Source organism: Chlamydotis macqueenii, chromosome 3 (genome assembly GCF_036417535.1).
Source record: "Chlamydotis macqueenii isolate bChlMac1 chromosome 3, bChlMac1.mat, whole genome shotgun sequence".
Classification (NCBI taxonomy): Eukaryota; Metazoa; Chordata; class Aves; order Otidiformes; family Otididae; genus Chlamydotis; species Chlamydotis macqueenii.
The window spans coordinates 66,584,096-66,611,707 of record NC_141558.1 but is presented as its reverse complement, the minus strand read 5'-3'; the positions used below and the strand labels follow the sequence as shown (position 1 = coordinate 66,611,707).

The window sequence follows — 27,612 nt, the reverse complement described above, 5'->3', positions numbered from 1 at the left end:
ACGCTCCCCTAGGACGCCGTTTACCTGTCTGCCACCACGTGTCCACGAGGGTGCAGCGCCCTTCTCCCACCACATGGTAGAACCACTGCCAAGCTTCGTGGTTGATGGGCTCTCCCACTAGACCAAAATAAGAAAAGAAGCAGCCTGAGACTCAGGGGGTTGCAGGCAGTTAATCTGGTGCACAGCATGCTGAATGTATGAACTTTAAGCAGAATGGTTACAGCATTTTTGCTGGGATGTGCAAAGGACTGCAATGCATTCATGCAACTGAGGACTGACTTCTTCCAGAAAGACCAAAAGGCAAGCAGTAAATATCACTGAAAGTAACTAATCAATGCAGGTCATGCATAAGAACCTCTAGAATTCTAAATAATGCAGGAAAATGCTGCCTAGGCCACCTATGCCAGTAAAATTCAAAGTTATGTCATTTACCATTGGATAAATCTTTTTAGCGAAGTAAGTGATCCTGCAAAATAAGCTAGGAAAAAAGCAATCACACTAAGGTTCAATGGCCCCAACTTCAGTTTGTTTCTCCTTCTGCTGAGAAAATATCTGAAAAGCCAGACAGGGAGCCTGCTTTACCATCTATTTTTAATCACATCCCATCTGGTCATCTGAGCTCCTCTGGTACCTTCATTTCACCAGCTAGAACGCCCTGTCTTTTTCAGATTAAGATTTCATGCCCCTTACCTGATCCCAAAATCTTCAAGGAAGATCTGTCATATTTCTTCACCCACTCTTCTCCATAATTCAGCAGCAGGCGTATAGCCGTAGGTGCTCCATAAAACTGATTAATTTTCAACCTTTGCACCACTTCCCAGTAACGACCTGCAAAATCACAAACAGGCTTTTTATCTGTCTGGCGCTGGCATACCACTACAATGCTCAGCAGGAAGGTTAACAGCCAAAGCTAAAGCTGTGACTACTGTGAGTACAGAGCAAAACCAATGGCAACCTTTTTTTTTCACCCTCGATGCACAGATGTTCCTGAATGTTGCAGACACATGTTCTGAAGAAATGGAGCCTGCAGGACAACCAGGGGATCAGGCCCAGCCAGCATGGGTTCATGAAGGGCAGGTCCTGCTTGACCAACCTGATCTCCTTCTATGACCAGGTAACTCACCTAGTGGACGAGAGAAAGGCTGTGGACGTTATCTACCTGGACTTTAGCAAAGCCTTTGATACTGTCTCTCATAGCATTCTCCTAGAGAAGCTGGCAGCTCATGGCTTGGACAGGTGTACCCTGCGATGGGTTAAAAACTGGCTGGATGGCCAAGCCCAGAAAGTTGTGGTGAACAGAGTTAAATCCAGTTGGCAGCCGGTCACAAGCAGTGTTCACCAGGGCTCAGTTTTGGGGCCAGTCTTGTTTAATATCTTTATTAATGATCTGGATGAGGAGATTGAGTGATCCATCAGTAAGTCTGCAGATGACACCAAACTGGGCGGGAGTGTCGATCTGCTCAAAAGTAGGAAGGCTCTGCAGAGGGACCTGGACAGGCTGGATCAATGGGCAAGGTGAACTGTATGAGGTTCAACAAGGCCAAGTGCAGAGTCCTGCACTTTGGTCACAACAACCCCATGCAACGCCACAGGCTTGAGGAAGAGTGTCTGGAAAGCTGCCTGGCAGAAAGGGATCTGGGGATGCTGGTAGACTGCCAGCTGAGCATGAGCCAGCAGTGTGCCCAGGTGGCCAAGAAGGCTAACAGCATCTGGGCTTGTATCAGGAACAGTATGGCCAGCAGGAGTAGGGAAGTGATCAAGTCCCTGTATTCGGCACTGGTGAAGCTGCGCCTTGAATACTGTGTGCAGTTTTGGGCCCCTCAGTATAAGAAAGATGTTGAGGTGCTGGAGCACGTCCAGAGAAGGGCAAGAGAGCTGGTGAAGGGTCTGGAGAAGTCTTATGAGAAGTGGCTGAGGGAACCAGGATTGTTTACTCTAGAGAAGAGGAGGCTGAGGGGAGGCATCATTGCTCTCTACAGCTACCTGAAAGGAGGTTGTAGGGAGGAAGACGTTGGTCTCTTCTCCCAAATAACTTGTGATAGGACAAGAGGAAATGGCCTCAAGTTGCAGCAGGGGAGGTTTAGATTGGATATTAGGAAACACTTCTTTACTGAAAGAGGCACTGGAACAGGCTGCCCAAGGAAGTGGTGGAGTCACCATCCCTGGAGGTGTTCAAAAAACATGTAGACGTGGCACTTCATGTTTAGTGGACATGGTGGTAGTAGGTTGATGGTTGGACTTGATGATCTTGGAGGTCTTTTCCAACCTTGAAGATTCTATGATTCTATGATTCCCTACCCTGAGGAGGGGTCCACACTGGACAGATTTCTAAATCTCCTTTGTCACACTGCCATGTCTAGACAAACCTTTGCCCACCACTTCCTCACCTGGGTCAGGGTACACTGGAGTGCTTTCAAACAGGACAGAGGTGGCTCCATTGCAGAGTGGTCCATACACAACATAGCTATGTCCCGTGATCCAGCCAATGTCAGCCACACAGCCAAAAACATCACCTTGCTGGTAGTCAAATACATACTGTAAAGATAAATGTAAGGCCAGCTGACTTTCTGTTGGCAGGTCCAAAGAGCTTAAAGGTAAGGTGCTGGACTGGACATCCAAGTGGGAGCAGAGAGAGCACAGACCAAGTGAAGCCAGGCACGTAGGACACAGCAGCACAAAGGCCAGCCCAAGGCGAGGAAGCAAGTCAGGGGGACCAGTACCAGAGCTTCCAGGGTCCTGACTGCTTTTGCAAACATACAGAGAACATACAGCAGCTGCTCAGACCGGAGCAACAAAGCTACAACCAAAGCCCAGAACCCAGGATACCTAAGGTTGCCTACTCCAGGCAGTCCACATGGGAGTGCAGAGCTGACCCTGAACTGTGGGGAAGCTGCAGGCCTCGAAGGCTCAGACCCGTCACCAATAGCAACAGGTTTCCAGGAGAAAGCTGGAGAAACTTATAGGTGCCCATGAAACACTTTCTCATAAATACTCTTAGCTGCTCAGCTTCTCTATCAGTGTATCGCTTTCCAGATGCTACCCTCTCCCTGCTCATCAAATTCAAGATCAAGATCTTGGAGAACTCATTATCTTGTCTGGGTTATGGAAAATGCTTCCCACTCTAAGTCCAACTCTTCTATTGTATGGTGAAGAGGTCCCAACTCATAAGTCAGCATCAGCTTTATATTTTAAATGAAAGAAAGTGGATGGAACTAAAAGAAAACCCCAGGAGTGTGTGACAAGAACGTCACACATGAGTGTGCAAAGACCACAGAGGCCCCACAGGTCAGCTGATCCCTCTACCTAGGAGAGCCAATTCTCACCTTACTTTTGCAAATGCCTTCCCTCTCAGGCTCTGAAGTACCTCTAAAGGGACGGCAGCTGCATACAGTGCCTCCCTCATGTCTGCAACAGAGTGCAGGATCTACCTTCTGGGCTAAGAAAGAAAGAGATGCCTTGGAGGTTACGCTTAGAAACCACTTAGAAAACCTGATGTAACAAATACTCTTCGTGCAGAGAAGTCTGACACTTGCACATTCAAATCTTTCAAAAATTCAACTGTTTCAGCCTAAAGAAAGAAAACCTCTGCCTGAATTGTATGTGACTACCAAACAGGGTGATACGACTAAAGCCAGATGAAGATCTTTCACCACAGCCCTCTCCACATTTCACTGTTACCTTCTCATATGCAGAGCTCAGACGAGAAACTTCAAGAAACACTGCCTTGACTTTTTTTTCCCATGAGAAAGGAGGTTAAAACATTTAGCCTAGATCACATAGAAAAGCAGCACAAAGGTGCAACCACAGAGCATGAATATAATTTTTTATCTTCAGACAAGTGCTATGCAAATAGGTTGTTTTAAGAGTCAAAATCCTCTCTGAAATAAAAAAAAAAACAGCATCCCACTGCAAAATATTACAGTAATATCCACATCTCCTCAGCTGCATCACTTTAATGTCCATAAATTCTGGCCTGCAACACTAGCACATTTTAAATGCAAAAGTAGCAGCACTGCAGTTTCCTTCCTTTCATAACTCTAGGTTCTGGTTTGCATAGTGTTGTATTCCCCAGGAAAAAAATCCTGAAGATTAATTACAGGTTCTCAGACATTTTTCAGTTTGTTTACACCCAATAAGCCCATTGGGCAGTGAACATAAAATACAGCACCCCTCACCAGCCCAAGTCCCTCTCGTTAGTACTGTCGGAAGGTAAGTGAACCTTTTCCTGAGGTTGCAGCTGAGTTACCTTGTGCGTGACAGCAGCGTACAGCAGGTATCCAGCCTGGGTGTGAACGATTCCTTTGGGTTTCCCAGTGCTGCCTGAGGTATACAGCATGAAAAGTACGTCTTCACTGTCCATGCTCTCTGGAGTGCATACAGAAGATGCCTTGGCCATCTCCTAAGGAAAAAAAAGGTGAAAATGACAGAAAGACTTTGCCTGTATGGAGCTAACCAATACTCCATCTGTAAGCATGTCAGCAGTGTCCAGAGACAAGAACCACCATTGCTGCTTCCCCCTCACAGATGTCCATGGATGTACCATAGGTTATATGCGCTCACCTTGTGGAAAGGTTCCTGTGGACACATAGAACCTAGCCTTTCCACCAATACCTCTGGCTAGCCGTAGAAATCAAGGGGAATTGGCCAGAAAAAAAATAGGAAAGGTCATGAAATGTAGTAGGTCATAACTTACATGTAAAGCCTTTGCAAGCTGCTGTTAGAATTGCAAACATGAACCACACTTGACAGCAGTAGCAAGGCTGACTGGATACTGTTTAGGACCTTCCTTTTCTTTTTAAAACTGCAGTGCTACAGTTAAACTATGTGTTCATCTCCCTTCCCTGGCACCACCAGTGGATGACTATTCTGTCCATTTGATCCTCAAATTCTAACTGCTTCTACCCATGAGAAGGAGAGTGCTTTCCTCTCCTGCTTGTCACTCTCCTCATACTCCACTGTTTGGCCAGGTGGGCAAGATCCTCTCCTCACCCCTACAGCCAGAACCACGGGAGGGAAGAATGCAGTATCCTACTAGGTCAGAGCAAACTTTTGGTCCAACTTGTGTGCCCAGTCCAGCAGAGGAAGGGGAAATAATGTGCTTTGAAAGAGATGCTTGTGGTCACTGAACCTTGTAGCAGCAGAGGCCTTGTCTGCCCAGACCATAGATTTTTCAGGATGAGGTTGAAGGATTTTCTTATCCATGTACAAACTTGCAATAATCACTGTGCATTCCAGATGCTTAACATATGGCTGTAGAAAAAGAACAGCTGGCTTGCTTCTCTCAAGCTCTGTACTGTCCTAGATGAATAATGATTCCTGCAAGAGTTATTAGGTGGCTCTTTGAAGGAATTTCTAGGTACTGCCTTTTTAAAAATCTACATTGTAAACACACTGTATTTACAAGCGAACACTACCAACAGCAGGTCCAGTTGTTTAAAAGTGTCTGACAAACAAAGCTTAATAAAATAGCAAGAGGTGACAAGGTCATATGTAATTCTTAGCCTCCGAGTTACATCACTCCTGCTCATATCAGGTATATTTTGCGATATTTCAGCACTGCTAGTTCAGGCTGACATGCTAGTTTCTGAAAGCAAGATGGAGTTCTCATATGCTCCATTACAACATGAGCTTAAATTTTGCAGTAAGCCATTACACATGAGCTGGAAAGCACAACTGCTGTAAAGATCAGTAATGAGAGAGTTAACAGCATTAACAGTTTAATTCTTGTTACATTTCAGACCCTACAACTGACAATGGGTTGAGTTCAGCTCTTGGATCACCAAAACACCTCAGCCTGTTTGCAGACTACAGAAAATCGTCAGAATGTGGTTTGTAGAGTAGGAAGGAGTAAGATAATTTCTGAGTAAAACCTGCCTTCTCTGTTTAACTTACCCTAGTAGTTGCTCCTATCTCATGTGACCAGCACAAGGACTCCTGAGTAATTATCTTGGCTGCAGACGGGTGATTTCCAGGCATTATTACAATGAGTGGTTTCTGTTTACTGCTGCCAGCAAACTGATAAAACTACCGCACTAGGCTGCAGTCCCATGTGTACCAGCTAAACATTTTAAAACGACTGCTGTTTTCTTCCCCAGGAAGCACAGGTTCTAAATATTCCCAAGCCACTACTATTCTCCCATAATGGGGTTTGTAGAGTAAGAAAGAGTAAGACAATTGCCGAATAAAACCTGCCTTCTCTGTTTAACTTGCCCTAGTAGTTGCCACGACACTGTCACAGGCTATATTAAGCCTCTCCAGGAACTTGATTCTTTCTGCACTGCCTTTCAACAGCGTCCAGTCTGAGAGTGCACATGACAAACCATAACAGAGCATCTGAACACAGTATAACAACAGCACCAACGGTATTAGTGCACACTGGATCTCAGGAAACACTTGTGCCTTAAATCTCAGCACTGTTTGCAAGACTGCTAAAATGGACCAGCACAGCCCCTGCCCATGCTGAGACGAATCAGATATAGATTGAGTTGTTTCAACTCACAGCCCCAGCAGACTGTAAATAACAGCAATCCACTTGAGGATGGAGATCCAGATGCCATAAGGGACATCTCCCTTTCATCTGCAGAACGCGGGTCCAAAAGGCACAGATGGAGAGAAAGATGATCTAGCCAACACTCAGACCTAAAAGGAGTTATCCAGAGTGCCAGTGGGCATCTGCAGAGCTAAGCGACTGCAGGGACGTATAGATGCTGTCACTACAACATAGCTGTATCCATTAGCCCATTGGAGTACTGTGGCAGCACAGGAAGAGCAGCACACACTGAAAACCAGCTCCAGAGGCAGCATAAAGGCCAGTCGTTGCTGGCAAGCCTGGTGCAGCTACACTAGAGTGCCAAGCTGCAGTGCAGAGGCTGCTTCATAGGCTTTTAGCTCAGCACACATACACAAGGAAAGGATGGAGACTGCCCGATCTTCCCTGGCTGCCCATTCCCAGTGTAGCCTACAGCAGATGAAAGACCAAGGCCAAATACCAGAGTGTGCATGATCTACACATTCAGCAAGAGTCTAACACATGTGTTCTGAACAGCCCTGCATCAGGTCTCTCTCAGAGATGTCTGTGCTAGCTGGTCCTTACACTTATTAGTGCACCATATTTCTCTCCCCCAGCACAGTAAATATCACATACTTCAAGAAACATCAAGGGAAACAGGCAAGGTTTACCAACACCAACATACCTCCTCAAGGGGAATATCACGGTCACCCATCTGGACTTTGTTATCTGTCCTCTGAGCCACAAAGACATGTTTGATGCTTGGACAGTTCTTCACAGCTTCATCCACAGTTGTCTTCAGCTCTATGATTCGGCCTCCCCTGACTCCCTGGTTGTAGGTGATAACTGCTTTGCATCCAGCTAAAAAGAAAAAGAATTAGCAGACATAGTAGCCTGTTCTTCCAGGCTAGTATGTGCACCCTACTTTCGTTACTTTTGGGGATGATGTCTAGGACAACATGTGTGACAAATACTCAGAACTTCTATCAATCAAAACCAGTCAGTGTCACTGACGAAAACACTTTAAAACCTGAGACTCACAGAGATTAAGGGTAGCTGGAACTTCCAAAGGTTATCTAGTCCATCTCCCCCACGCCAAGGCAGGGTCTACTCTAGCTAAACCATTTCTGACAGCTGTCCAATCTCCCAGTCTTCCTAAAACACTCCAATGGTAGCTATTCTACCTTCTCCCTGCCAGTTCACTCCAATGCCTATCACAAACATGAAAAAGTCTTTCCCAATGTCTAGCTTCCGCAACACTCACTGCAATTTAAATGCCTCAACACCTGCCTAGCAAAGCCGACATGCAGAACGGTTTCTTCCCAGTTACCTGTGTTATAGTGAATACTGCTGCTAAAGCCTAACAACTCACACACTGAAACCAGTGCAAGACTTCCCATGACCTCACTGAAGAAGCACCTTCTTCACCCTTTCTCATCCTCTCTCTGGGGCTGCATAAAACTGTCCACTGCAAACTGAAGTGAACAGCACCAAACTCAGCAGCCTCTCGGAGGCAGCACCCTGCTCTGAGATACCTGCAGCCTTCTGAAACTCACCTGCCCCTTGAGGAAAAATCTCCTGGAAGCCGCAACACATAGCGGCACTCCGGCAGAGCACTTCAAATTGTACCCTACTACATTAATTACAAAGCTGTGGCTGCAGAGAAATGGCTCTATAGCCCATCACCTCCACACAAATGGCCAAAAGTGAGGCATAACCAAAACATGTACTTGCTCTCTATAGATTAACCCTACTAAAACAGAAAAAAAAAGCATGAAAAATGCTTTAAGACTTATTCCCTTACACTAGCCATAAAGAAACGGATGTGACTGCTAGGACATGAACCATTTGCTATTTTGTTCTTCTGCTGGTATTTTTAGCGTTACTTTTTACTTAATCACACTACAAGTGCTTTGGGCTAAGAACAGCTCTGTCTGTTGGTACAACGGCTAACGGAGCGGGGGCAAGCTGCCAACACTTCTAGTGCTATACATAAATCACAGCAGCACAATCGAGACTGCAGAATTAGCACTGTGCAGGAGTATCAAAGAAACACTGCTATTATACTGTAAAAGAACAAATCAGGCCCCTTTCCTAAGCTCTGTTTTTCCCTCCAGCTTTACTGCTGTCTAGCAGTAACCCAGCGCAGACTGAATGTTAAGCAATTTATGAAGTACTTTAAGGCCAGAGGCTACTGCATCTGCCACCATGGAAAAGGCTCTTCACAGTACTTTGCAAAGGAGAGCGAACTGTCCCGCCAGCTGAGAATGAACCTTTTCTCTTTCTGCCAAGAAAACACAGAATTGGGATAAGTCTTGGAGCACTGTCCAGAGGGGTTTGTTCCCTGATCTGCATCTACTTACAGTCCACGATCCTCCCAGCTAAGGACTCGGCGCTGAATCCAGCGAAGACCACAGTGTGAATGGCACCAATCCTGGCGCAAGCCAGCATGGCTGCCACAGACAAGGGAGACACGGACATATAGATGGCCACCTTGTCCCCTTTCTGTATCCCATATTTCTTCAGGGTGTTGGCAAGACGGCAAGTCAGATCCAGAAGTTCCCTGCAGCACAGAAGCAATGTTGTCATGCAACCGCACAACCTGTTTTACGCAGGGGGAGCAAAAAAGGATAAACTTGAACCAGGCAGAGGCATCGTGATCACCTCTGGACCTTGTCATCTCAGCAATACAGACTGATTCTACCACTGGGGAGAGAAGAAAAGGGGGACAGAGCACCATGCTTGCTGCAGAAGGACGAGTGAGAGAGAGCTTGCAGGCTCTAGCCTGGGTAAAGCAGCCCGCAAGCCAGTGGCTGTCCTCCTGCCTCTAGAAGCTGATGTCCATTTCAGCCATCCCTGTTGCCTTTTTTACCTACGAGGCTCAGTCAGAAGCTACTGGGACCATGTGTGAGATAAACACAAGATGAACTGGAAGTCTTTGTCCAAAGACTCCCAGCACTGTTGGGGAACTGCTGGAAGTGTTTCACAACTAGTAGCTTCTCTTTTGCAAGGGTAAACAATACACTTACATGCATAAAGAAGAAAAGGAGAAGTCCTGAGACACTTGTGTGAGTGGCAGATTTTACAAGACTCTCATCAAAGCCAGATCACCCACAGCCCAAATTCCTCTGTTGTCACTTCAGATGCTTCAGAGTGCAATGGCCTCACAGAATGGAGATACTGCTCCGAGTAAAACCACAGGCCACTCTTGCATAGAGAAACTGGGAACACCAAGAACAGGAACAAAGGCTCTTTTCACAGAGCTCACCGCTGCAGCATGCTGACTTAATAGCAGAAACGTTCCTCTAAGGAATGAAAAAGCAGTTTGTGGGCAAGGAGTTGCATGTACACTTATTCTGATCCCCAAACAAGGGATAACACAATAGCAGGCATGTCTGGGACCAAGATGCTGTCATGAACTGAACAGCTCTGTGTGCCTGCAGTGGAAGGGCTTTGAGAAGAAGACAGATAACTGTGCCAGGTGAGGAGCGATTTCACCCCAAGGAAGGGGGTGACCCTCATGAGGGGCAGCAGAGCATCCCTTACTGGTGCCAACCATCAGCTCACAGGAGGTTTGCAGAGTCCACCAAGAATGAAAATTCCTGGGTTCAGGAACTCGCTGAGTACCAAGGCCCAGAGGAGAAAGACATCTTCTACTCCCTAGCACAATCATCTTCAACCTGTCACCTATGAACCTTTAGGGGTCTGTAAGCTATGCCAACAGGGACTCCAAAAACGGTTAAAAAACAAATGAATTTTGGGGGTCTGCGTTCCACAACAAGCTGTAAAGCATGAACCTACCAATGTATCCTTATCTCCCAGAACTGCCCATAGCTGTGAAAAAAAAACCAAACAAACAAAACCAGTTTTCAGTTAGTGGCTAAGCTGCAAATAAAATAAAATGTTGTTTCTGGTCCATCAAAAATAGGTTTGTTTCTTTTTTTAAATGAACACCAGTTGGAAACAGGCAAAGCCCAAGTGCTCCACTTTGTAAATGTCAAAACAAAACCATGGGCTGAGAATAACTTGGCATCTTACTTCCTGAGGATAAAACTCCATCTGCGCCCTGAGAGCAGTGAAGCAATACAGCCATAGAGAAAGTATGAGGACAGATACAGTGATGGCTGGAGGGATATCACTTCCCTGCCATCTTTTGGAAGATAAGGAAAACAAGCCTCAAATCCCAGCCACAGCACTTTGTGTTATTTATTTTAAGACTCTTCCTGTATCATCAAGTAAACAGACCACTCCTGGAGCACAGGAACTTGGAGGGGTGGCCAGATGTGCTCAGTGCCCGCTCTCTGACAGAAGCCGGCAACAGCTGCCACCGCAGAGAGACCACAACCCTGCAGAAAGTAGATACGGAGCAGCATTAACCCCGACTGAACTTCCTCCTAATCCCTTACAGCTGGAGATCAGCCTAAACTCTACAACACAACATTCAATAGCTCTTCCCAAGTGCTTCATGACCATGCACGTTCCTTTCATCCGCATAAGCGCACAGTCTGTTTGGATGTACTATTTTGCTCACTTTTACTAAGTTCATGAACTGAGTGACTCAGTGCAATAACGAATTCCTACCCAACATTTGGGTTTGTGCCTTGTACTAAAAGGAATTAATCCAATGCTGCACTGGAGAAAAATCACAATGTGAATAAATATTGAAGAGCAGAAACAAAACTAAGCACAGGAAGTGAAACAAGCCCCAGACAGGCAGTTGTGAAAAAGCAAAATAAAAACCACTTATCTGTGACAGAAAATACCCAAGTGCTTTCAGAGCTGCAGCCTCTCTCTCTGCAACAGAAATGCCAGATGAGCCCTGGCTACGGCATCCTTTCTGAGCCTCTCCATGGTTCTTTTGCTTATTCAGGATTTGGTGACCACAATGGCAGAAGCTCTCATTGTTTTTTTTTATGATTAACTCCAGTTTAACATTTGCTTAATGAGATTGTGTGAGCAAGCTGATAGACAATGAGGACCAAGTCTTCACCCCTGGATCTATTCGCTTTGCCTTCTCCTTTGTGCTCTGAAAGGCCCAGGTACGAAGGTCCTCGGAGGTCCCCTGGCAGTGCAGCACATGGGAGAATGGACACAAAGGCAAAGAGAAGGTGAAGCCAAGAACTCCAGCAAAGAAATCTACAAATCCCTGAGCATCAAGTGTGTCTTCTGGTTCCTACAGGAGCAACTTAGGCTTCCCCTTCGGTTCAAAAAAAAAGGAGTTTGCAGAAATGCTGTGTCAGGAATCCTTCCCTTGACTCCCTCATTCCTTCACATATGTTTTACTATCTAACAGGCAGGCAATTAGCACATGCCAGCAGGTTACACATTTCCAGTACTTAACCTAGACACGTCCCAGGGAAGAAAGAGCACCCTGCAGGGTTGCTGCCCTGCAGAACAGGGTAGGACAAGCCTAACTGACCTGAGCAGGAGGAAACCTTGGCCGTTACCCTCCTCACCTGCTACTACAGGCTAATTGCAATGCTAATCCCAAGCTTAGCATTGCAATTCCTCCATCACACGGGGTTAAAAGACCTAAGAGCAATTCTGGCCTCAGGCCCAGCACTGCCCTACCCTTGGCACGGAGGCAATGCCATCGCGCGCGGCGGGCTGTGCACAGGGAAGGATCTGCCTCCCGCCCACACCCAGGAAGTGTGTTGGAAGCAAGGCACACCTACCAAAAACATACACCAGATGCTGAACAGAGCTAGACGCTGTCACCCTGGAGCTAGCAAGACAGTGCAGAAGAAGGCACCTTCACTTAGTTTCTGTCTGCACTGAAACATAGGGTACAGACGAAGGGTAGAGGAAGCAGAGGCTTAGAGTTAAAATGTCTACCCTGAAAGGGCTCAGCTGTTGCCAGTGAAGGACGAGGGTGCCCAGAGGCTCAGAGTAGATTTGCACTGCTTCTGTAAATCACAAGAAGAGAGAGAAAGGCAAAACCCCAGTTGATGCTCACAGCGTGGCCACCTCCCTGCAGTCCAAAGGATTTCAGTGCAGCCGCCCAAGCACACAGTGCTCAGCTGAGGCAGGCAGGACAACTACTGGACGTGGACAAAGTCGCCGGGCACACGGAGGGTCCCGGGACGCCCAGCTCCCCACACATAAGCCAAGCAGACAACACGAAGATCTCAGCCAAGCCGCTGCAGGAGAAGGAAATGTGCCGCAAAAAAAAAGGAAGCACGCAGCCCCTCTGGACAGGGAAAGCCAAGAAATTGCAAAGTCAATTCATGGCGCAATGGTCTGCAGCGCCTCTGCAAAAGCAGATCATAAGAGCTGAAGGCAAATAAGAGAGCGAATCAGGCAGCAAGATGCCACTCCAGTGGGTAAAGTATCAGGATGGAGCTGAGGAACAGGGAAGCAGCAATCAGTTGACCCAGGAGGCAAGGCCATTTGCACAGGAGAAAGAACAGTATGTATAGTATATGTAACAAAGTAAGCCAGGGAGATCATAGGCGCACTAATGAACATGGGCAGGGAAGGTGAAAAACTATGACACATGAAGGAGATTCTGGACCTCCTTTCGGAAAACATTATATTTCAACTGACAATGTGGACAAGTCCAAGCCACTCACTGTACCGCAGGTGTGAGGGTAGGTAGCTGCTGAACATGGATTTCACATGAATTTACCCATCCCAACTCTGCACCTCCAAAATCAGAGGGAAGGACCGTCTTACCCCAATGACACGCCTGCTCACAGTGCAGCTGACACGCTGACAGGCTTTGAATGCCATGCACAAGAGCCCTGCAGAGAGAGCTGGCTCTGCCCCTGTGCCAGCAGGAAACATCAGCAGAGAGACGCTGGGTTGCACATAAATCGCCGCCTCCACATTCATAACCATCACCAGGTCGCAGAGCTGCTCTTGAATTTGCTCTCCTGACCCACAGCCCGCTGATTTCCATCAGCTTTGGAGCAAGCCCTTCACATAGCTGTTTCATGTCATGACCTGCTGGAAAACCATCTTCTTTCAGGGACAGAGCAGTCTGCTCCTGTTGTGTCCCCGCAACCCTGTAACACAGTACTGCCATGGCAAGCAACACGCCACAGGCTTTGTAGTCAGTTTGCAAGGTCTTTGGAACACCGCTTGTGATGCTCGCTCTGTCTGAGCTCTTCTTGACCTACCTGAAGCTTTGCTTCTCTTGGTTTAGCTGAAGGGCAATTCTTCTAATTCACCAGGTAACTATGGCTATTTTTTTTTACTGCTTCTTTATCTTTTTACACTACCATCATGGGTTTACAACCCTGGCATAATCAGGTAGTATAAAGAAATACAGGCTTGGTATGGTAACAGGCCTTGAGAAGTGGAGGCACAGGACATGGCATGAAGGAGAACAGGTGTGGGACAAAAAGAGTTGGCGCACAGGCTGGCACTGGTGGCCCCCATGCTGCAAATGACCAGTAAAAGAAATGTGGACCTGATGCTGGACAAAAGTGGTAACCAACAGGACCTCTTTCTTTCCTTTTCTGTAATAATCACATCTTAACTAATAAGATCAGAATGTTAAGGGCTCAATTATACTAAGAATAAACTCTCAGCTCTCTCTATATAATCTGTGCTTCCTTTTTTGCCCATAAATAGGACTTTGAGCATTAACACTGTTCTCTGCTAGAGACTCATCACCCTTTACGCAGGCATCTCCTCAGCTATCACCGCATCACTTCTAAGCACAAGACCTGCACGGCTGTCCCCTCAGCAGAGCCAGCAGATCACTGCTCAGGCCAGTGCTTCTGTTTAATGTAACAGACGCAGCACTTCTCTTTACATCTCTGTTCAGAAACTACCAGACCACATTTCTCCCAGATCCCTCCCCAGATATAGCGGTGCGTGTGTTTCCAAAGCCCATCGCTCAATGTCCCAAACGATGACTGCTGTAAAACCCATCACCAACACATGGCATTTCTCTGACACATTTTAGAGATGCCTGGCAGAAACATTTTTCAAAAAACTCTGATGCTATCTTTCGCCATGACAAAATAGCCTGAGGCTTTCTAAACAAAGGAACACAGCTCTTTTTACATAAAAAAAAAAAAAAAAAAAAAAATCACATCAAGACCTTCTTTGCAAAGCAGCCTTTTGCAAAGCATTTCTAGACATTTTTCCTAATATACCCAATGCCACATACGAGCTTTGACAGTGCCTGTTTAGGAGGTTCAGCACAAGCCATATTCTCTGCTGCCTCAGTGCTAAGGCTGAATTGAGGATTTCTTGCACTGACCAGTTTATTTCCTTGAACCATAGCTTGGGTCAGGCTGAAACTATTTTAAAATTCAGGTCAAATGCCCCAAACGAGTTAGTTTAAAAAAAAAAAAACAACAAACAAACAAACAAAACCAAACAGACCTGGGCATCTCTCAGCCTAACACCCACATAATTCAGCTCCTAGCTGTTGCTCTATGTGAATTACTGTGGAGCAGCCCAGTTTGAAGCCTGCCTCTATACCTTGCGATCACAGCACTGCAAGCACTGCCATCTGAGATGTGGGTTCAAGTCCCCTAGGACACAGTAGGTCTTCACAGCCATCCTTTCTTCATGGGTCAATGTTCTGGCCTATTCACTCCTCACTGCAGCTTCTGTGACAGTGCCTCCGTTTAACCCTTAATTTCCCTCACTTTTTGCTAAATAGAGAAAACATGTGTTTCCTTTTTTCCCCAAAAGGATAACTCAATTTTTTTTCCATTTTAGTGAGAATAACTGAAAAATATAAAGCTTGACATGAGGCGTCTTGGCTATAGGTTCAATTGCTAAACCAGGCACAGTTCTCCAGCCTTCCTGCAGACATCTTGAACCCAAGGCAAGGAAAACCCCTTGTGGCCTTTCTCAGGTGAGAAAGTGAAAAGTCCCTGAGCTGCCTTGGATGGGGAAAGCGGAAAGCCTGGGCAAGACTTAATTGTAACTTCAACTTGAGAAGCCAACACTGGAACAAAGGAAAAAAAGTTTGTTGTCAATGAGCAACACCTTCCGTATTGCACAGCCTGGGAAGTATCCACGTGGCTTCCATCTGCAGTCTTCAGTGTGATCTCTAATACAATTTCAACCATTTCAGCTCGAGCTGAGAAACCACCATCCATTGGCTTGTTAAAGGCATATCTGTGATGTGGCTAATGAAGATGTCCAACCACTTCTCTCCAACCTACATAGGACCCTAAGAAAAGCTACCTAGGACCCTAATTTCTGGCCCCTCTGCTTCTGCTTTCCTCTCCCTACTTTCTTTTTGCATTTTGAACATTCCCTCTGCCCACAGCATTTTCTACATCAGAGTGAGCTCCTTTGTAAACTAAAACGCCACCATCAAGACCCAGCCTGCAACTCTTTGCAAAAACAAGTTAGCTAATAGGACTGCTGCCCGCTTCTTCACACAGCTCCCTTTGGCAATATCCATAGGATTTTGCGGTGCTAGGGGACACTGGCTCACAGGTGGCCAAACTGCGGAGACCGAGGTAAACAAGGGAACACTGGAGACAATAAATAACCTCATGTCAGACAAAGGGAGGTCTGGCATAACTTTAGCTGCTGTTTTTAACATTCCCGGTTGCTGAGCTTACGAAGGCTGCAACCCAACAGCTTCAGCCACCAACCCTGTCTGCTTATATAAGGCACTTAATTAAAACCCAGGCTCAGCAATGTGTTGGGGAATTCCTCTGCAAGGTTTCAAAGCTCCTGGGCCCTGACAACATCCGCAGAGCAGGACAAAACACTCCCAGACAGGCTGGACCCTTCTGCCAATAAAGTCAGCTGGCTGCTCACAGCAGCACACGATGGTGGATTAACTGTTACTTCACCACTGCCCTACCCATGAGTTTATGGTGGTTTAGCGTCCAGAGAGCCAGACCTCTCAATAACAGATTGGCGTGATCTGTCCCCACTTTGCTGACTGCAGCCACCAAATCTCAGGAGGGTTGCATGCCATGTTGTCACAAAACAGTAAAAAAACCAAGTCTCCTGCCTTCCCATTCAAAACTGGAGATAATTTGAAACTTAGCTGATTTTCAGCTTGATAAAAATGAAACCCAGGACGGGGAAAAAGCACAAGAGGGGCCAGGGAACTTTTTTTCCTTGAAAGGATGATTTGCCTCAGCTGGAGAGACAGGGCAAAACTCAGCAGTGAAAAAGATCATCACAACTGAGCTTGCAAGGGCAGCAATCATCACTCAAGCAAAACTGAAATGTTTCACCCATGGCTTTGTATATCTTTGCCAATAAGGAGATGTTTGGATTCCTCTCCTTGCACAAGCACTTGCATAAACACAACCCACCTTGCTGACAAGCGTGCATAGGGATGTAGGCTGATTTACAGCAGAGCCCCACCAGCTCTTTGCCCAGTGCAAGCCACGCAGTTAGTGGGGCAGCAGAGGCAAACGGAGGCTCTTATTTCTCCTGAGGATGAGCAAGTTAGGACAGCAGTTTCCACTTGTCCTGGTTTCAGCTGAGATGGAGCTAGTTTTCTTCCCAGTAGCTCCTGTGTCTTGGATTTAGTATGTGAAGAATGCTGATGTTATTACTTGTTGCTAAAGAAACTGAGGACTTTTTTCAGCTTCTGAGGTTTCACTAATTGTGCAAGAAACTGAGAGGGTTATAGCCAGTACAGTTGACTCACATGGGCCAAAAAAAGTATTCCATACCATAGATATCATACTCAGTATGTAAGCAAAGGTTGGCCAGTGGGCAGCTCTCTCTGGGTCTCTCTCTCACTGCTCAGGATTGTTCTAGGATCGCTTTCGGTTTCGTTCCACAATCACTGCCCAGGGCAGGCTGCATTGGTCATCGGACCATGGGATAGTGAGAAATTGTGCATCATCCATTTTGTAAATTTTATTATCCCTATATTGTATTATTATCATCATCTTCCTCTGCTACCCTAGTAAATTGTCTTCATCTCAACCTATGAGTTGTCCTTTTTCCCCGATTCTCTCCCCATCCCACTGGGGAGAGGGAGGGTGAGCAAGTGGCTGGTGGTACTCAATTGCTGACTGGGGTTTAAGCACGACACCACTGTAGCTGTGTTTCTTGTCAATGCATGGAGGAGGTCCCACTGATTGAGGCCTTTCCCTTCCTCAGGGAGGAGGAAGCCTGTTCCAGCCCTTTTCCTGCACAGCCACCTGCTTCCTTTGCAGGGGCCAGCACTCAGCTGTTTTCTTGCCCCTGACAGCTCCCCAGAGAAGAAGAGAGGGCTCTCACGCCAGCAGCCGCTACCTTCCCTGTGCCACCCAAGACTTATCTATAAAGAGAAGCTCACAGCAGCAAGCGTTGCAAAGTAGATAATGAAAAATAATGGGTGCCTTGTACTTCTCTGAATGTAAGCCCTAGGCACCTCCCAGCTGAGATTCCAGGACCTTCCTCAAAGCTTGTCCGTAAGGCAGTGGCCAAATTAAAGTCTTTACCTTCCTAGCCCATGACCTGAAGGCTGCAGTCCCATTAACTGCACATCCAGATCCTAAGGAAAGGAGAACATCTCTGCCACAGACACCAGAGTTTGGGTCCTCCTGCTGTCCAGCATCCCTCTCATTCCCTCTTTACCCTGGAGCTGTCCTGCACTGACACTGGCATGCAGAGACCACCCTGCTACAGAAGGCACTCCGAGGATTACTCAATCGGCATCACAGTTTCTGAGCCACCTCTTTTCTGATATGCATTCCTTCACAAAAGGTCCAGCTAAAAAAAAGACACTACTGCAAAAATTTTTCAACTAAGTTCAGCCTCAAAGGGAGGTCAGGGCTAACACACCTTGGAAAACCTTACTGCCCCATTAAAAACCTTTAAAAATGCAGCCCAAAGATCACAGAAAAGGAAAAACTTTAGATTCTGTCCTTGCATACACACCCATATAATATTAGTTTTCATCAAAGCTGTTCCTGACTTAATGAGATAAGCAGAGAATCAAGTGACCTGTTTTACCATGTCATAGGACCAAAGTCTCTTGAGACACTGTGACTCAAATGCAGTCACATCTCACCAAGAGTATCAGGAAGAAACAGGAACATGGCTCTCAAATACAAGCAGAAGTTGAAAATACGCTTTCTTCCACATACTTTTTGGAATGGCCAAGAAAAAAAAAAAAAAAGCATTCTGTTGCTGTTCAGAAAGGCCTTCTCATATCTCCAGAGATCCCGAGAAGATGGTTTGAGGGTCTGAAGCAGCTCAGCATATTCCAAGTAGCACAGCCTAAGGGAGAGACTAAAGTTGCCGTAAAGGAGGCTGTGCTATCTGATAGGCTCCTCTCCTTAGAATCATAGAATCGTTAGGGTTGGAAGAGACCTTTAAAGGTCATCTAATCCAACTCCTTCTGTAAGGAGCAGGGACATCTGCAACTAGATCAGGTTGCTCAGAGCCCTGTCCAACCTGGCTTTCTCAGGTTAATCAGAGTACAATTCCTACCTCTGACCTACTCCCAGTTTCACACCTAGGGCATGAAGAGAGTAGTAAAAGTACATACACCACCCCAAACTCTGGGGGAAAACTTTTTTCCATCTCCTTTTCTACCACCAGAATGGCAAAAGCAAAATGCAAAGCATTTAGCCAAGCTACCCAGTTGGTTACAGCACATTTATATCATAACATGCTTACACAGCCTGTCAAATAACAATACCAGGATTAAAACCAACCCACTTCTTCCACAGCTTTATATCAGATAATGTTTACTTCTGTTGCATGGAGCACTAACCTCTCAAAGTTATTTGTTCAGCCACTCCTCCCTGCTGACCAGCTTCCTCAATCCAACGAATAATGTTTTCAGGAGCTTTAATAAATTCTGGAGGTGAACCACACCACCAGAACCTATTTAGACTCAAGAAGCTCCAGGAATCCCAACTACCAACAAGCTACAGAAAACATTCTGTAAAAGAGTCAGATGCCAGGACTTTCTATGTTTCCTCTGCTTTCTGATCCAGCAGATCAAACATCTGGCTCCCTAAAATACACACTGATGAACATACAAGTATGGGAAATCTTCACTTCTCACTAGGGAGACAGATGATGTAAAAGGCATATTTGCAGGCAGGCCTATCTCCTAAATGAGGACACATAGCAGAGAGAAGAGAAATATGCTTGAGAACTGCCAGATTCTAACAAACCCTACGATCTAAAGCAACAATTACAAGCCGGCATCACTCAGAGCAGCCTCAAAGTTGCTCTAAACTGCACTAAGGATGGAGAAGAGGAGCACTGGGAGCTTCCAGTCCCCTCCAGCCAGAACTCGGTATCATGCTATTGACCATCAACACAAGATGTTTGCAACAAGACATTTGCTGCTGTGGTGAAACCAAAGGCCACTCACAGAGATTTTCCCATGAATGCTTCTAACAAGCAAAAAGAAAACAAGCAGGTGAGAACAATGATTAACCCCATAACCAGAAGATGATGCCAGATGCCAATCTGAAATTTTCAGTAGCTGTCACTAACTTACATCCGCTGTACCTCTCACCCTGTAACACACACATTGCCAGGCATTGCCCCCCCCGCCCCCCACACACACACATTGCCAGGCATCACAAAACATCATGAGAAGGTGCCATACCTGTATGTGACATGCACTGCAGTGCCAGGCTCATCTCTCTCCCAAATCAAAGCCACTCTGTTCGGAGACTTTTCAACATGTTGATCCAAGCAATTTACTGTAAGAAAACAGAGGTTTAAAGAAAGCCTGATCATTTGCAAGGTGCTCTGTAAAATTAGGTTGGTCAAGTGTAACAGGAAGCTAGCAGAGGGTGAGGATGAAAGATAATTTCTTAGCTAGCCAGCTACGCACTCCTTTATAACACAGGGAAGTTGTCCTTTACAGTGGTAGCACTTGTAGCACTGGTAAAGCTGTCCTTTGCCGTATCCTTAGTGTGCGAATACTACACTTAATTAGTACAGCTGCCTTAAGAGATGGCATCCTCAGGAGAGGCCTCAGCTGATTCAGCTCAGCTTAGCTCCACTGGCTAAGCATAAACCAGCCTAAATCTCTCCCCTGGTCCCAGCAGCACAAAGACAAGACACTCTTTTGATGCTTTTGCTCCCCAGAGCAGCATCTCACTACATAAATCTGACAGACGGTCTTCCCCAGCTTGCATTTTTAGTACTGTATCATTTGAATTTTCCAGTTAAAGCTCATGTGAAACATTTTTATTTCAGGTTATAATGGAAGAGCTGAATCTCAGCTAACTGAAAACTTTAGGATCTAGGGTGAACTCATGAAGTACAGACATCAACACATTACCAGACACCTGGGAAAGATGAACATGTCTCAAGCTGTGCACTACACCTCCTAAAACTGAAGGTATAAAATCACCTTCTGAAGGTGCATCTCTCCCCGTAACAAAAACAGGTAGAGGAAACCTGAACAATTACGTGAGACGCTCAAGTGGACTTAGGGAGAGCACCCACCATTCTCTATAAGCTTATAGAGAATCAACCCAAGAAACGTGCCTGCATGTTCAGCAGCAACTTGCCTGATGGTTAGAGATTAACCTTGCAAAGCATTAATTCAACCCTAAACTATGCTTACTTATTTCATTATAATTTTCCAAAGGCAGTTACTTCATTTCAGTAGACAGCTATTAAAAACCAGCCAGGCACACTGCTATATAACTCAGAGAAAGCCTTTTTAAAAATGCTGAGTTTCAGATCATATTTCCTGGAAACATTAATACTGGTGGGAAAGGATTTAATTTTTCTAGACAAATTAAGTGCAACGAAAGCTGAGTATTGCTGTCACAACTTGTGAAGTTTATGTAAACCACAGCCCAGGAGTCAGCTTCTGCTGTTCTGTGATCACAGCTGATTTGCCCCACCACACAGCAGGTGGGAATGAGCCCCTAAAGTTGCACAGAGAGCGAAATTCCTCAGAATTTGGTGTATTTCATTGCAAGAACAACTGTCAATCTAAAAAATATGAAAAAGCCCTCTTCAGCTGTTTAAAGTCTTTTACTTTTTGATGTAAATTCCTACAGCAATACTATAAAAATAAAGGAGATAAAGCCATTTCTTAGGTCATCCTAATACCACACGGGCAGACAAAAGCTCTAATGAGGAATGCTTTAAGCAGGTACACAATGGTTTCCTCTGCCATCCGTCCATAGGTAATTGGATCTACTGCGGCTTGGTCCGCGACCCTTGGCAACTCTCACCTCCAAGCTCATTGCAGCAACACCCTCACATATTGCGCCACACTACAGTAAATCACATTAACGGGGATTCATCGCCCAGGCAGCATTTCTTACGCATGAACAGCCATTCTAGCCCTCAGAGGGAATTTCTGTTGCAGCAAGCCCCCGCTGAGCCAAGTGAGAGCTTTAGCTCTTTGCTCAGTAAGAACTGGCAGGTGAAGCAGGGCCAGATGCTATTATTTCCTTCCTGATCTTAGGCTTATGAGAGCCTTTTGCTCATTTTACAAAATAGAATTTAGTGACCTTCCACTTACTACTATATCCTAATGGTTTCTCCATACGTGTTCTTGCCTCCTCAACAATGCTTGGAAATTATTCATTTCAGTAAGATGTGCTCCTGAGAACCCGGCACCTTGGTTGGAAGTGCAGTAGTTTGTTGAATTATTCTCCTGGCCAGCAGATACAGCGCAATAAACCAGGAGTGCTGAAGCTCACAGTTCCCTCAAATCCTACCACAAGGTCTCCCCAGGCAAAAAGCAGGAGTGACTCAGTTGCCTGTGGTCCAGCTGTGCTGGGAGACGGGCACATGGGATGCTCTGGATCAGGGACCTGAACAGTTGCCCTGTTTCTGTAACCAATGTTCAAACTGAAGAGATCAAGGGATGAAACCAGAGCCTCCTAGCAGAAAACCAGCCACTCGGCCATGGCCAAGTCCCATCTCCATCGTGCTTTAAAAGAGGAAAACCAGCAATAGCAAAACTGTTTAATTCTGTGCATCTGTGTTTCAGTGGTCTACGATTTCTTTTTACCTATGCAAAGGAAACTAAGTGGCGTTTAGTGCCAGCTGAAGAACCAGACCCAAGACACGATCTCAAATCAGGCCCAGCAATATCTGGATTTCAGACACCTGACCCACGCGGGATCCAGAAGAAGGTGCTGATCCCACTCTACAGAGGAAAGAAACAGATTCCTGAAACGTTTCTGTGCTCAGCCAGGATCTCCCTTTCAACAGGAATCCACGAAAACAGAAGCCTGGCTACAATCCCTCTGATGCTGGGTGCTGGACCCCCTCCTGGCAGGAGACGTTCTCTGCAAGGCCTGAGGAGGGTTTGTTCTTTTGCTGTCAAAAAAAAAAAAAGGCGGCCAGAGCCGTTACAGCTCCTGCGCTACTGAACCGGTGACTGAAGGGCTCTGCCGGGAGCTGAAAACGAAGGTCAGAAACATAACATCCCCGTTAAAAGCCTTCACCTCCGAGCTGTACCCCGGGCGGCGCCGGGGCTTGCTCCCGCGGGATGAAGCGGGGCCACAGCGCAGACTTTCTCCCAGCGCTACCCAACCGAAATCCTCGGGGGTTTTTTCCCCTCCTCAAAAAGGGGGAGGGGGAGGGTCGGCCAAAACCGCCCCGCTGGGAAACCTCCCCCGAAGGCAGAAGCGGGCACGGGCGGCCCCGGGGCCGGCGGGGCTGCGGGGGAGGCGCGGTCCCGGGGGACGCCTTACCCGAGACGTTGAGGCGGCCGCCGAGGAACCAGCGGGCGGTGCCGGCGGCCGGGCCGGCCTGGCAGGCCGTGTGGAAGGGGCTGTCCCAGCGCAGAACCCCCCGCGCCACCTCCGCCCAGAAACCGGCGGGGTCGCGGGCCGCCCGCTCCTGCCAGGCCCCGTACCCGCCGGGCGGCAGCGCGGCCGGGCCCCTCCCGTCGCTGCTGTAACGGCGCCGGGCGGCCAGCGGGACCCGTCCCAGCGGGAACGGGCGGCTGAGGGCGCGCAGCACCCGTGCTCGAGCCGCCGTCAGCGCCATCGGGGCCGTCACAGCCCCGAACTGCCGTCGGGGCCGCGCCCCGCCCAGCCCCCGCCAGCCCCGGCGCCGCCCCCGCCCGCCGGGAGAAACTGCCTGCGGGGAGGGGCTGCCCCGGCGCGGCGGCTCCGGGTGGGGCCGCGGGTTGGGGGACCCCGCTCTCCCAGGGAGTAAGGGCGCCCCGCACCCCGGGACAGCCCTACACCCCTATGTCCACACGGCCCCGAGAGCACACCAAGAGACACCGCTGCACCGCTGGGAGCGTCCCACACCCACAGACACCCTTGTACACCTGGGAGCATCCCACACCCAGAGACATCCCTACACCCCTGCACCCCGCATGGCCCTGGGAGCACCCCAAGAGACACCTCTGCACCCCTGGGAGCATCCCACACCCAAAGACACCTTGCACCCTGCACAGCCCCAAGAGAACCCCAAAAGACACCCCTAGGAGCATCCCACACCCAGAGACAGACCTGCACCCTCACAGCCTTGGGAACCCCCATGGCACTCACACAGGTACATTCCACTCAGAGAGGCACCTACCCAAATGCATCCCTGTATTCACACAGCCCTGGGAGCATCCCCTCTGCGCCCCCAGAGTCACCCGCAGAGATACACCCCGCACTTGCACCACCTCGGGCAGGGAGGCAGAGATGCATCCCTGCGCGCACCCTCATCACCACAAACATGGGCGCCCAGGCACAGCCACGCGCTTCCACGCGCACACAGCAACACTCAGCGCATACGCACGCTGTCCTGCCAACAACTGACATCCATCGCCACATGCCCAGACACCGGCCACGAGGTTGGCCCAGCAGTGGCATGGTCCTCAAATAGCGTGCCCAGGCCTCGTGCACAGACAGTGCTTGTGCACGTGGGTAGGTGGCCAACATGCCCTTGCACAGTGCACAGCGCCACATGTTATACCCCTGTCCCCTCTTTGCTCGCAGTGGGGTAAGTCTCTCCAAGTGGGTACACATCCACTTTTTGCTTGGCAGCCCTGCAAGCATGACCATTACCACAACGGGGAGCTCCTGGCTTTGGTATCACGACATGTCTTCCTCCATCTTAATCTCAGGACCAGATTTAACCCTGACTTTATAGTGCAAAGCCTCAACAGAGAGATTTTACAGCAGGTAACACAGAGCTTCTTCCCTGTGCATAGCAGGGACCTCTTTGCTGGCATGAGGAAACTAATTCTTTTAGGCAGTTTGGTCCAGCCTCCCGGCACAGAGTCCAAAAACCATTAGAGTGGCAAGGTCTGGGCGTCCTTAAGAAGTGCCAAACAACCCGAGCGCCAACTCAACTCACTCCCAGAGCCTGGGCAGACAAAGCACGTCCCATGTTCAAGATTAAATACCTGAGCCTACTCCTTATGCTACGCTGAAGCTTGTTCTGGCAATGGTAGAGACAAGTAGTGTTTTCTATAATTTTTTTTTCTGTCCTAAGATTATCACCAGGCACTTTATCTAGGTAAATAATAAAGATTTTATCAGGATTTGGGTTTCTGGCACTTCTGACGCCTGCAGCTGTGTTTTATAGGCAACGTGCAAGAATAAATATACTCTTAATTTCCTTGTAAAGCTGGCGTTACCGCACTGCTAACACAGTTCGGTATTCCTTCCCTGTGTTTTGCAGGCCAGTGTTTGGGTTTGCCCCGGTGCCAAGCTGCAAACAGCAGCACGCGTGCCACCTGGCGCCAGGCAGGAGCACCGAGAGCTCTTCGGCTCTCACTCCGTTTGCTTGAGGATTGCTCAAAAGTTTTCTAGCGAAGATTACTTATATGCAAACCAACCCCCTCTCACACTCCCCAGGATTTCAGAGGAATGCTTTTCACAAAACCAGCAAATGAGTTGTCAAAAAAAAAAAATAGGCGTGAACTTAAATTCTTTGCCCTGAAAACCTAGCTGCTTCACTTGCAGACCTTGAAATCTTCTGGGAATGGTTCTCTTCTCTGTCTTTCTTCCATATAAGGCTTATTTTCCTTTTCCACCACCAAGTTTTATTTTTCTTATGCTTCACCAGACCACCCCCCACTCTCAAGTTTTGACTTCCTTTTTCCTCAAAGAAAGCCATGATCATCATCAACACAATCTGGATGCAATCCAGCCTGTAGGCCACCTGATCCCTCTGTTCAGCTGGGCTGCTGGGCAGGACGAGAACAAGCTCATATCTCCTTTCTTGCCTCCAAGAGAGCTGAGGAGAGGGGAGATGAGCCCCTGAGATTTCGTGATGCCTACTTGTCCTAGCTATGACTTTCTGGAGGTGAAGGCTGACATCAGGCTGTTGGCTTTTGAGAAGCAAGGAGTGTTGCAGCAATTCTCATTATTAGGCATGGCACCTGGGTATGGAAGCACCAGGAAAGGCTGGTGCTGGATAAAAGACAGGTTATGGAATCACTTCCTGCATTTGCTGTGTCTCTGGTCAGAAGACCCTCCTGGCGTTATGGAGCACAAACAGCACTGCCAGCGTTACTAGCTCTGGAGAAGTCCAGTTACTTTGATCTGCAAATGCCACCTCTCTTTGGCAGCTCCCAAAGCCCCGGCTTTGGTTGTCAGGGCAGCTGACATTCCCAGCTGCAGGCAAGTCCCCTGGCATGGCCTCCTGGTCTAGCCAGGCAACCTCAGTGCCACAGATTTTGAGCAACTGGGGGTGGCCATGGTTGTGGTGGATCTGCCTTTGCATGGGCATGTCTGCAGGGATGTCCATCTTCGGAATATATCTCTCTCATTACCACCCTCGCCCCAACAGTTGGAAGGGGGGAAGAGTTCTGGCTAGGAGGTACATCCCACAAGGGATTGGAGAGCACCACAGCCCTGTGGAAGCTGGTGTGACATCCAACCCATGAGATCAGATGGTGGGACTAGCTGGGGACCAACGACAGGTTGGGTCACTCTGCTGGGGACAGGGAGAAGGCATGAGTGTGTTGCAAGTCTGCGGAGAGGGTCTGGGAGCAGCGTCCCTTGCAGTGTGTCGTGTGAACATCTATAGGGCATTGGACAGTGCACATCATAGAATCACAGAATCATAGAATGGTTAGGGTTGAAAGGGACCTTCAAAAGTCACCTAGTCCAACCCCCCTGCAAGGAGCAGGGACATCCCTGACTAGATCAGGTTGCTCAGAGCCTCATCCAGCCTGGCCTTGAACGTTTCCAGGGATGGGGCTTCCACTACCTCTCTGGGCAACCTGTGCCAGTGTTCTACAAACCTCATTGTAAAAATTTTTTTCCTAATATCCAATCTAAATCTACCTCCTTCTATTTTAAAACCATTACTCCTTGTCCTATCACAACAGGCCCTACTGAACAACCTCTCCCCATCTTTCTTGTAGGCCCCCTTGAGGTACTGGAAGACCACTATCAGGTCTCCCCGGAGCCTTCTCTTCTCCGGGCTGAACAACCCCAACTCTCCCAGCCTGTCCTCATAAGAGAGGTGCTCCAGCCCTCTTATCATCTTCGTGGGCCTCCTCTGGACCTTCTCCAACTGGTCCATGTCCTTCTTGTGTTGGGGGCTCCAGAAATGGACACAGTACTCCAGGTGGGGTCTCACCAGAGCAGAGGGGGAGAATCACCTCCCTCAACCTGCTGGCCACGCTCCTCTCGATGCGGTTGGCCTTCTGGGCCGCAAGGGCGCATTGCCGGCTCATGTTGAGCTTCTCGTCCACCAGGACTCCCAGGTCCTTCTCCTCACGGCTGCTCTCAATCCATTCTCTGCCCAGCCTGTATTTGTGCCTGGGATTGCCACGACCCAGGTGCAGGACCTTGCACTTGGCCTGGTTGAACTTCATGAGGTTGGCACGGGCCCACCTCTCCAGCCTGTCAAGGTCCCTCTGGATGGCATCCCTCCCTTCCAGTGTGTTGACGGCACCACACAGCTTGGTGTCATCGGCGAACTTGCTGAGGGTGTCCCACTGTCCATGTCACTGACAAAGAGCTGAACAGGGACGGGCCCAACACGGACCCCTGAGGGACGCCACTTGTAACCGGTCTCCACTTGGACATCGAGACGTTGACCACCACTCTGAGTGCAGCCATCCAGCCAACTCCTTATCCACCGAGTGGTCCGTCCATCAAACCCATGTCTCTCTAGTTTAGAGAGAAGGATGTCGTGCGGGACAGTGTCAAAAGCTTTGCACAAGTCCAGGTAGATGATATCCGTTGCTCGTCCCTCGTCCACTGATGCTGTCACCCTGTCATAGAAGGCCACCAAATTGGTCAGGCACAATC

At 48.0% G+C, this 27,612-nt stretch overlaps 1 protein-coding gene across 1 annotated transcript in view; it reads right to left on the bottom strand.

The window, feature by feature from the left end:
- The window catches only part of ACSS1 (acyl-CoA synthetase short chain family member 1), a 39,245-nt gene extending 15,859 nt beyond the window's left edge, over positions 1-23,386 (bottom strand). Inside the window, exons 1-8 of the mRNA XM_086744395.1 lie at positions 23,089-23,386; positions 20,019-20,115; positions 8,872-9,071; positions 7,194-7,369; positions 4,247-4,399; positions 2,388-2,535; positions 691-828; positions 25-117 (exon numbers count right to left, since the gene is read on the bottom strand). Of these exons, the coding sequence (XP_086600521.1) occupies positions 25-117; positions 691-828; positions 2,388-2,535; positions 4,247-4,399; positions 7,194-7,369; positions 8,872-9,071; positions 20,019-20,115; positions 23,089-23,386 (1,303 nt within the window). The remainder of the gene's footprint in view (positions 1-24; positions 118-690; positions 829-2,387; positions 2,536-4,246; positions 4,400-7,193; positions 7,370-8,871; positions 9,072-20,018; positions 20,116-23,088) is intronic.
- Positions 23,387-27,612: the final 4,226 nt, after the last annotated feature.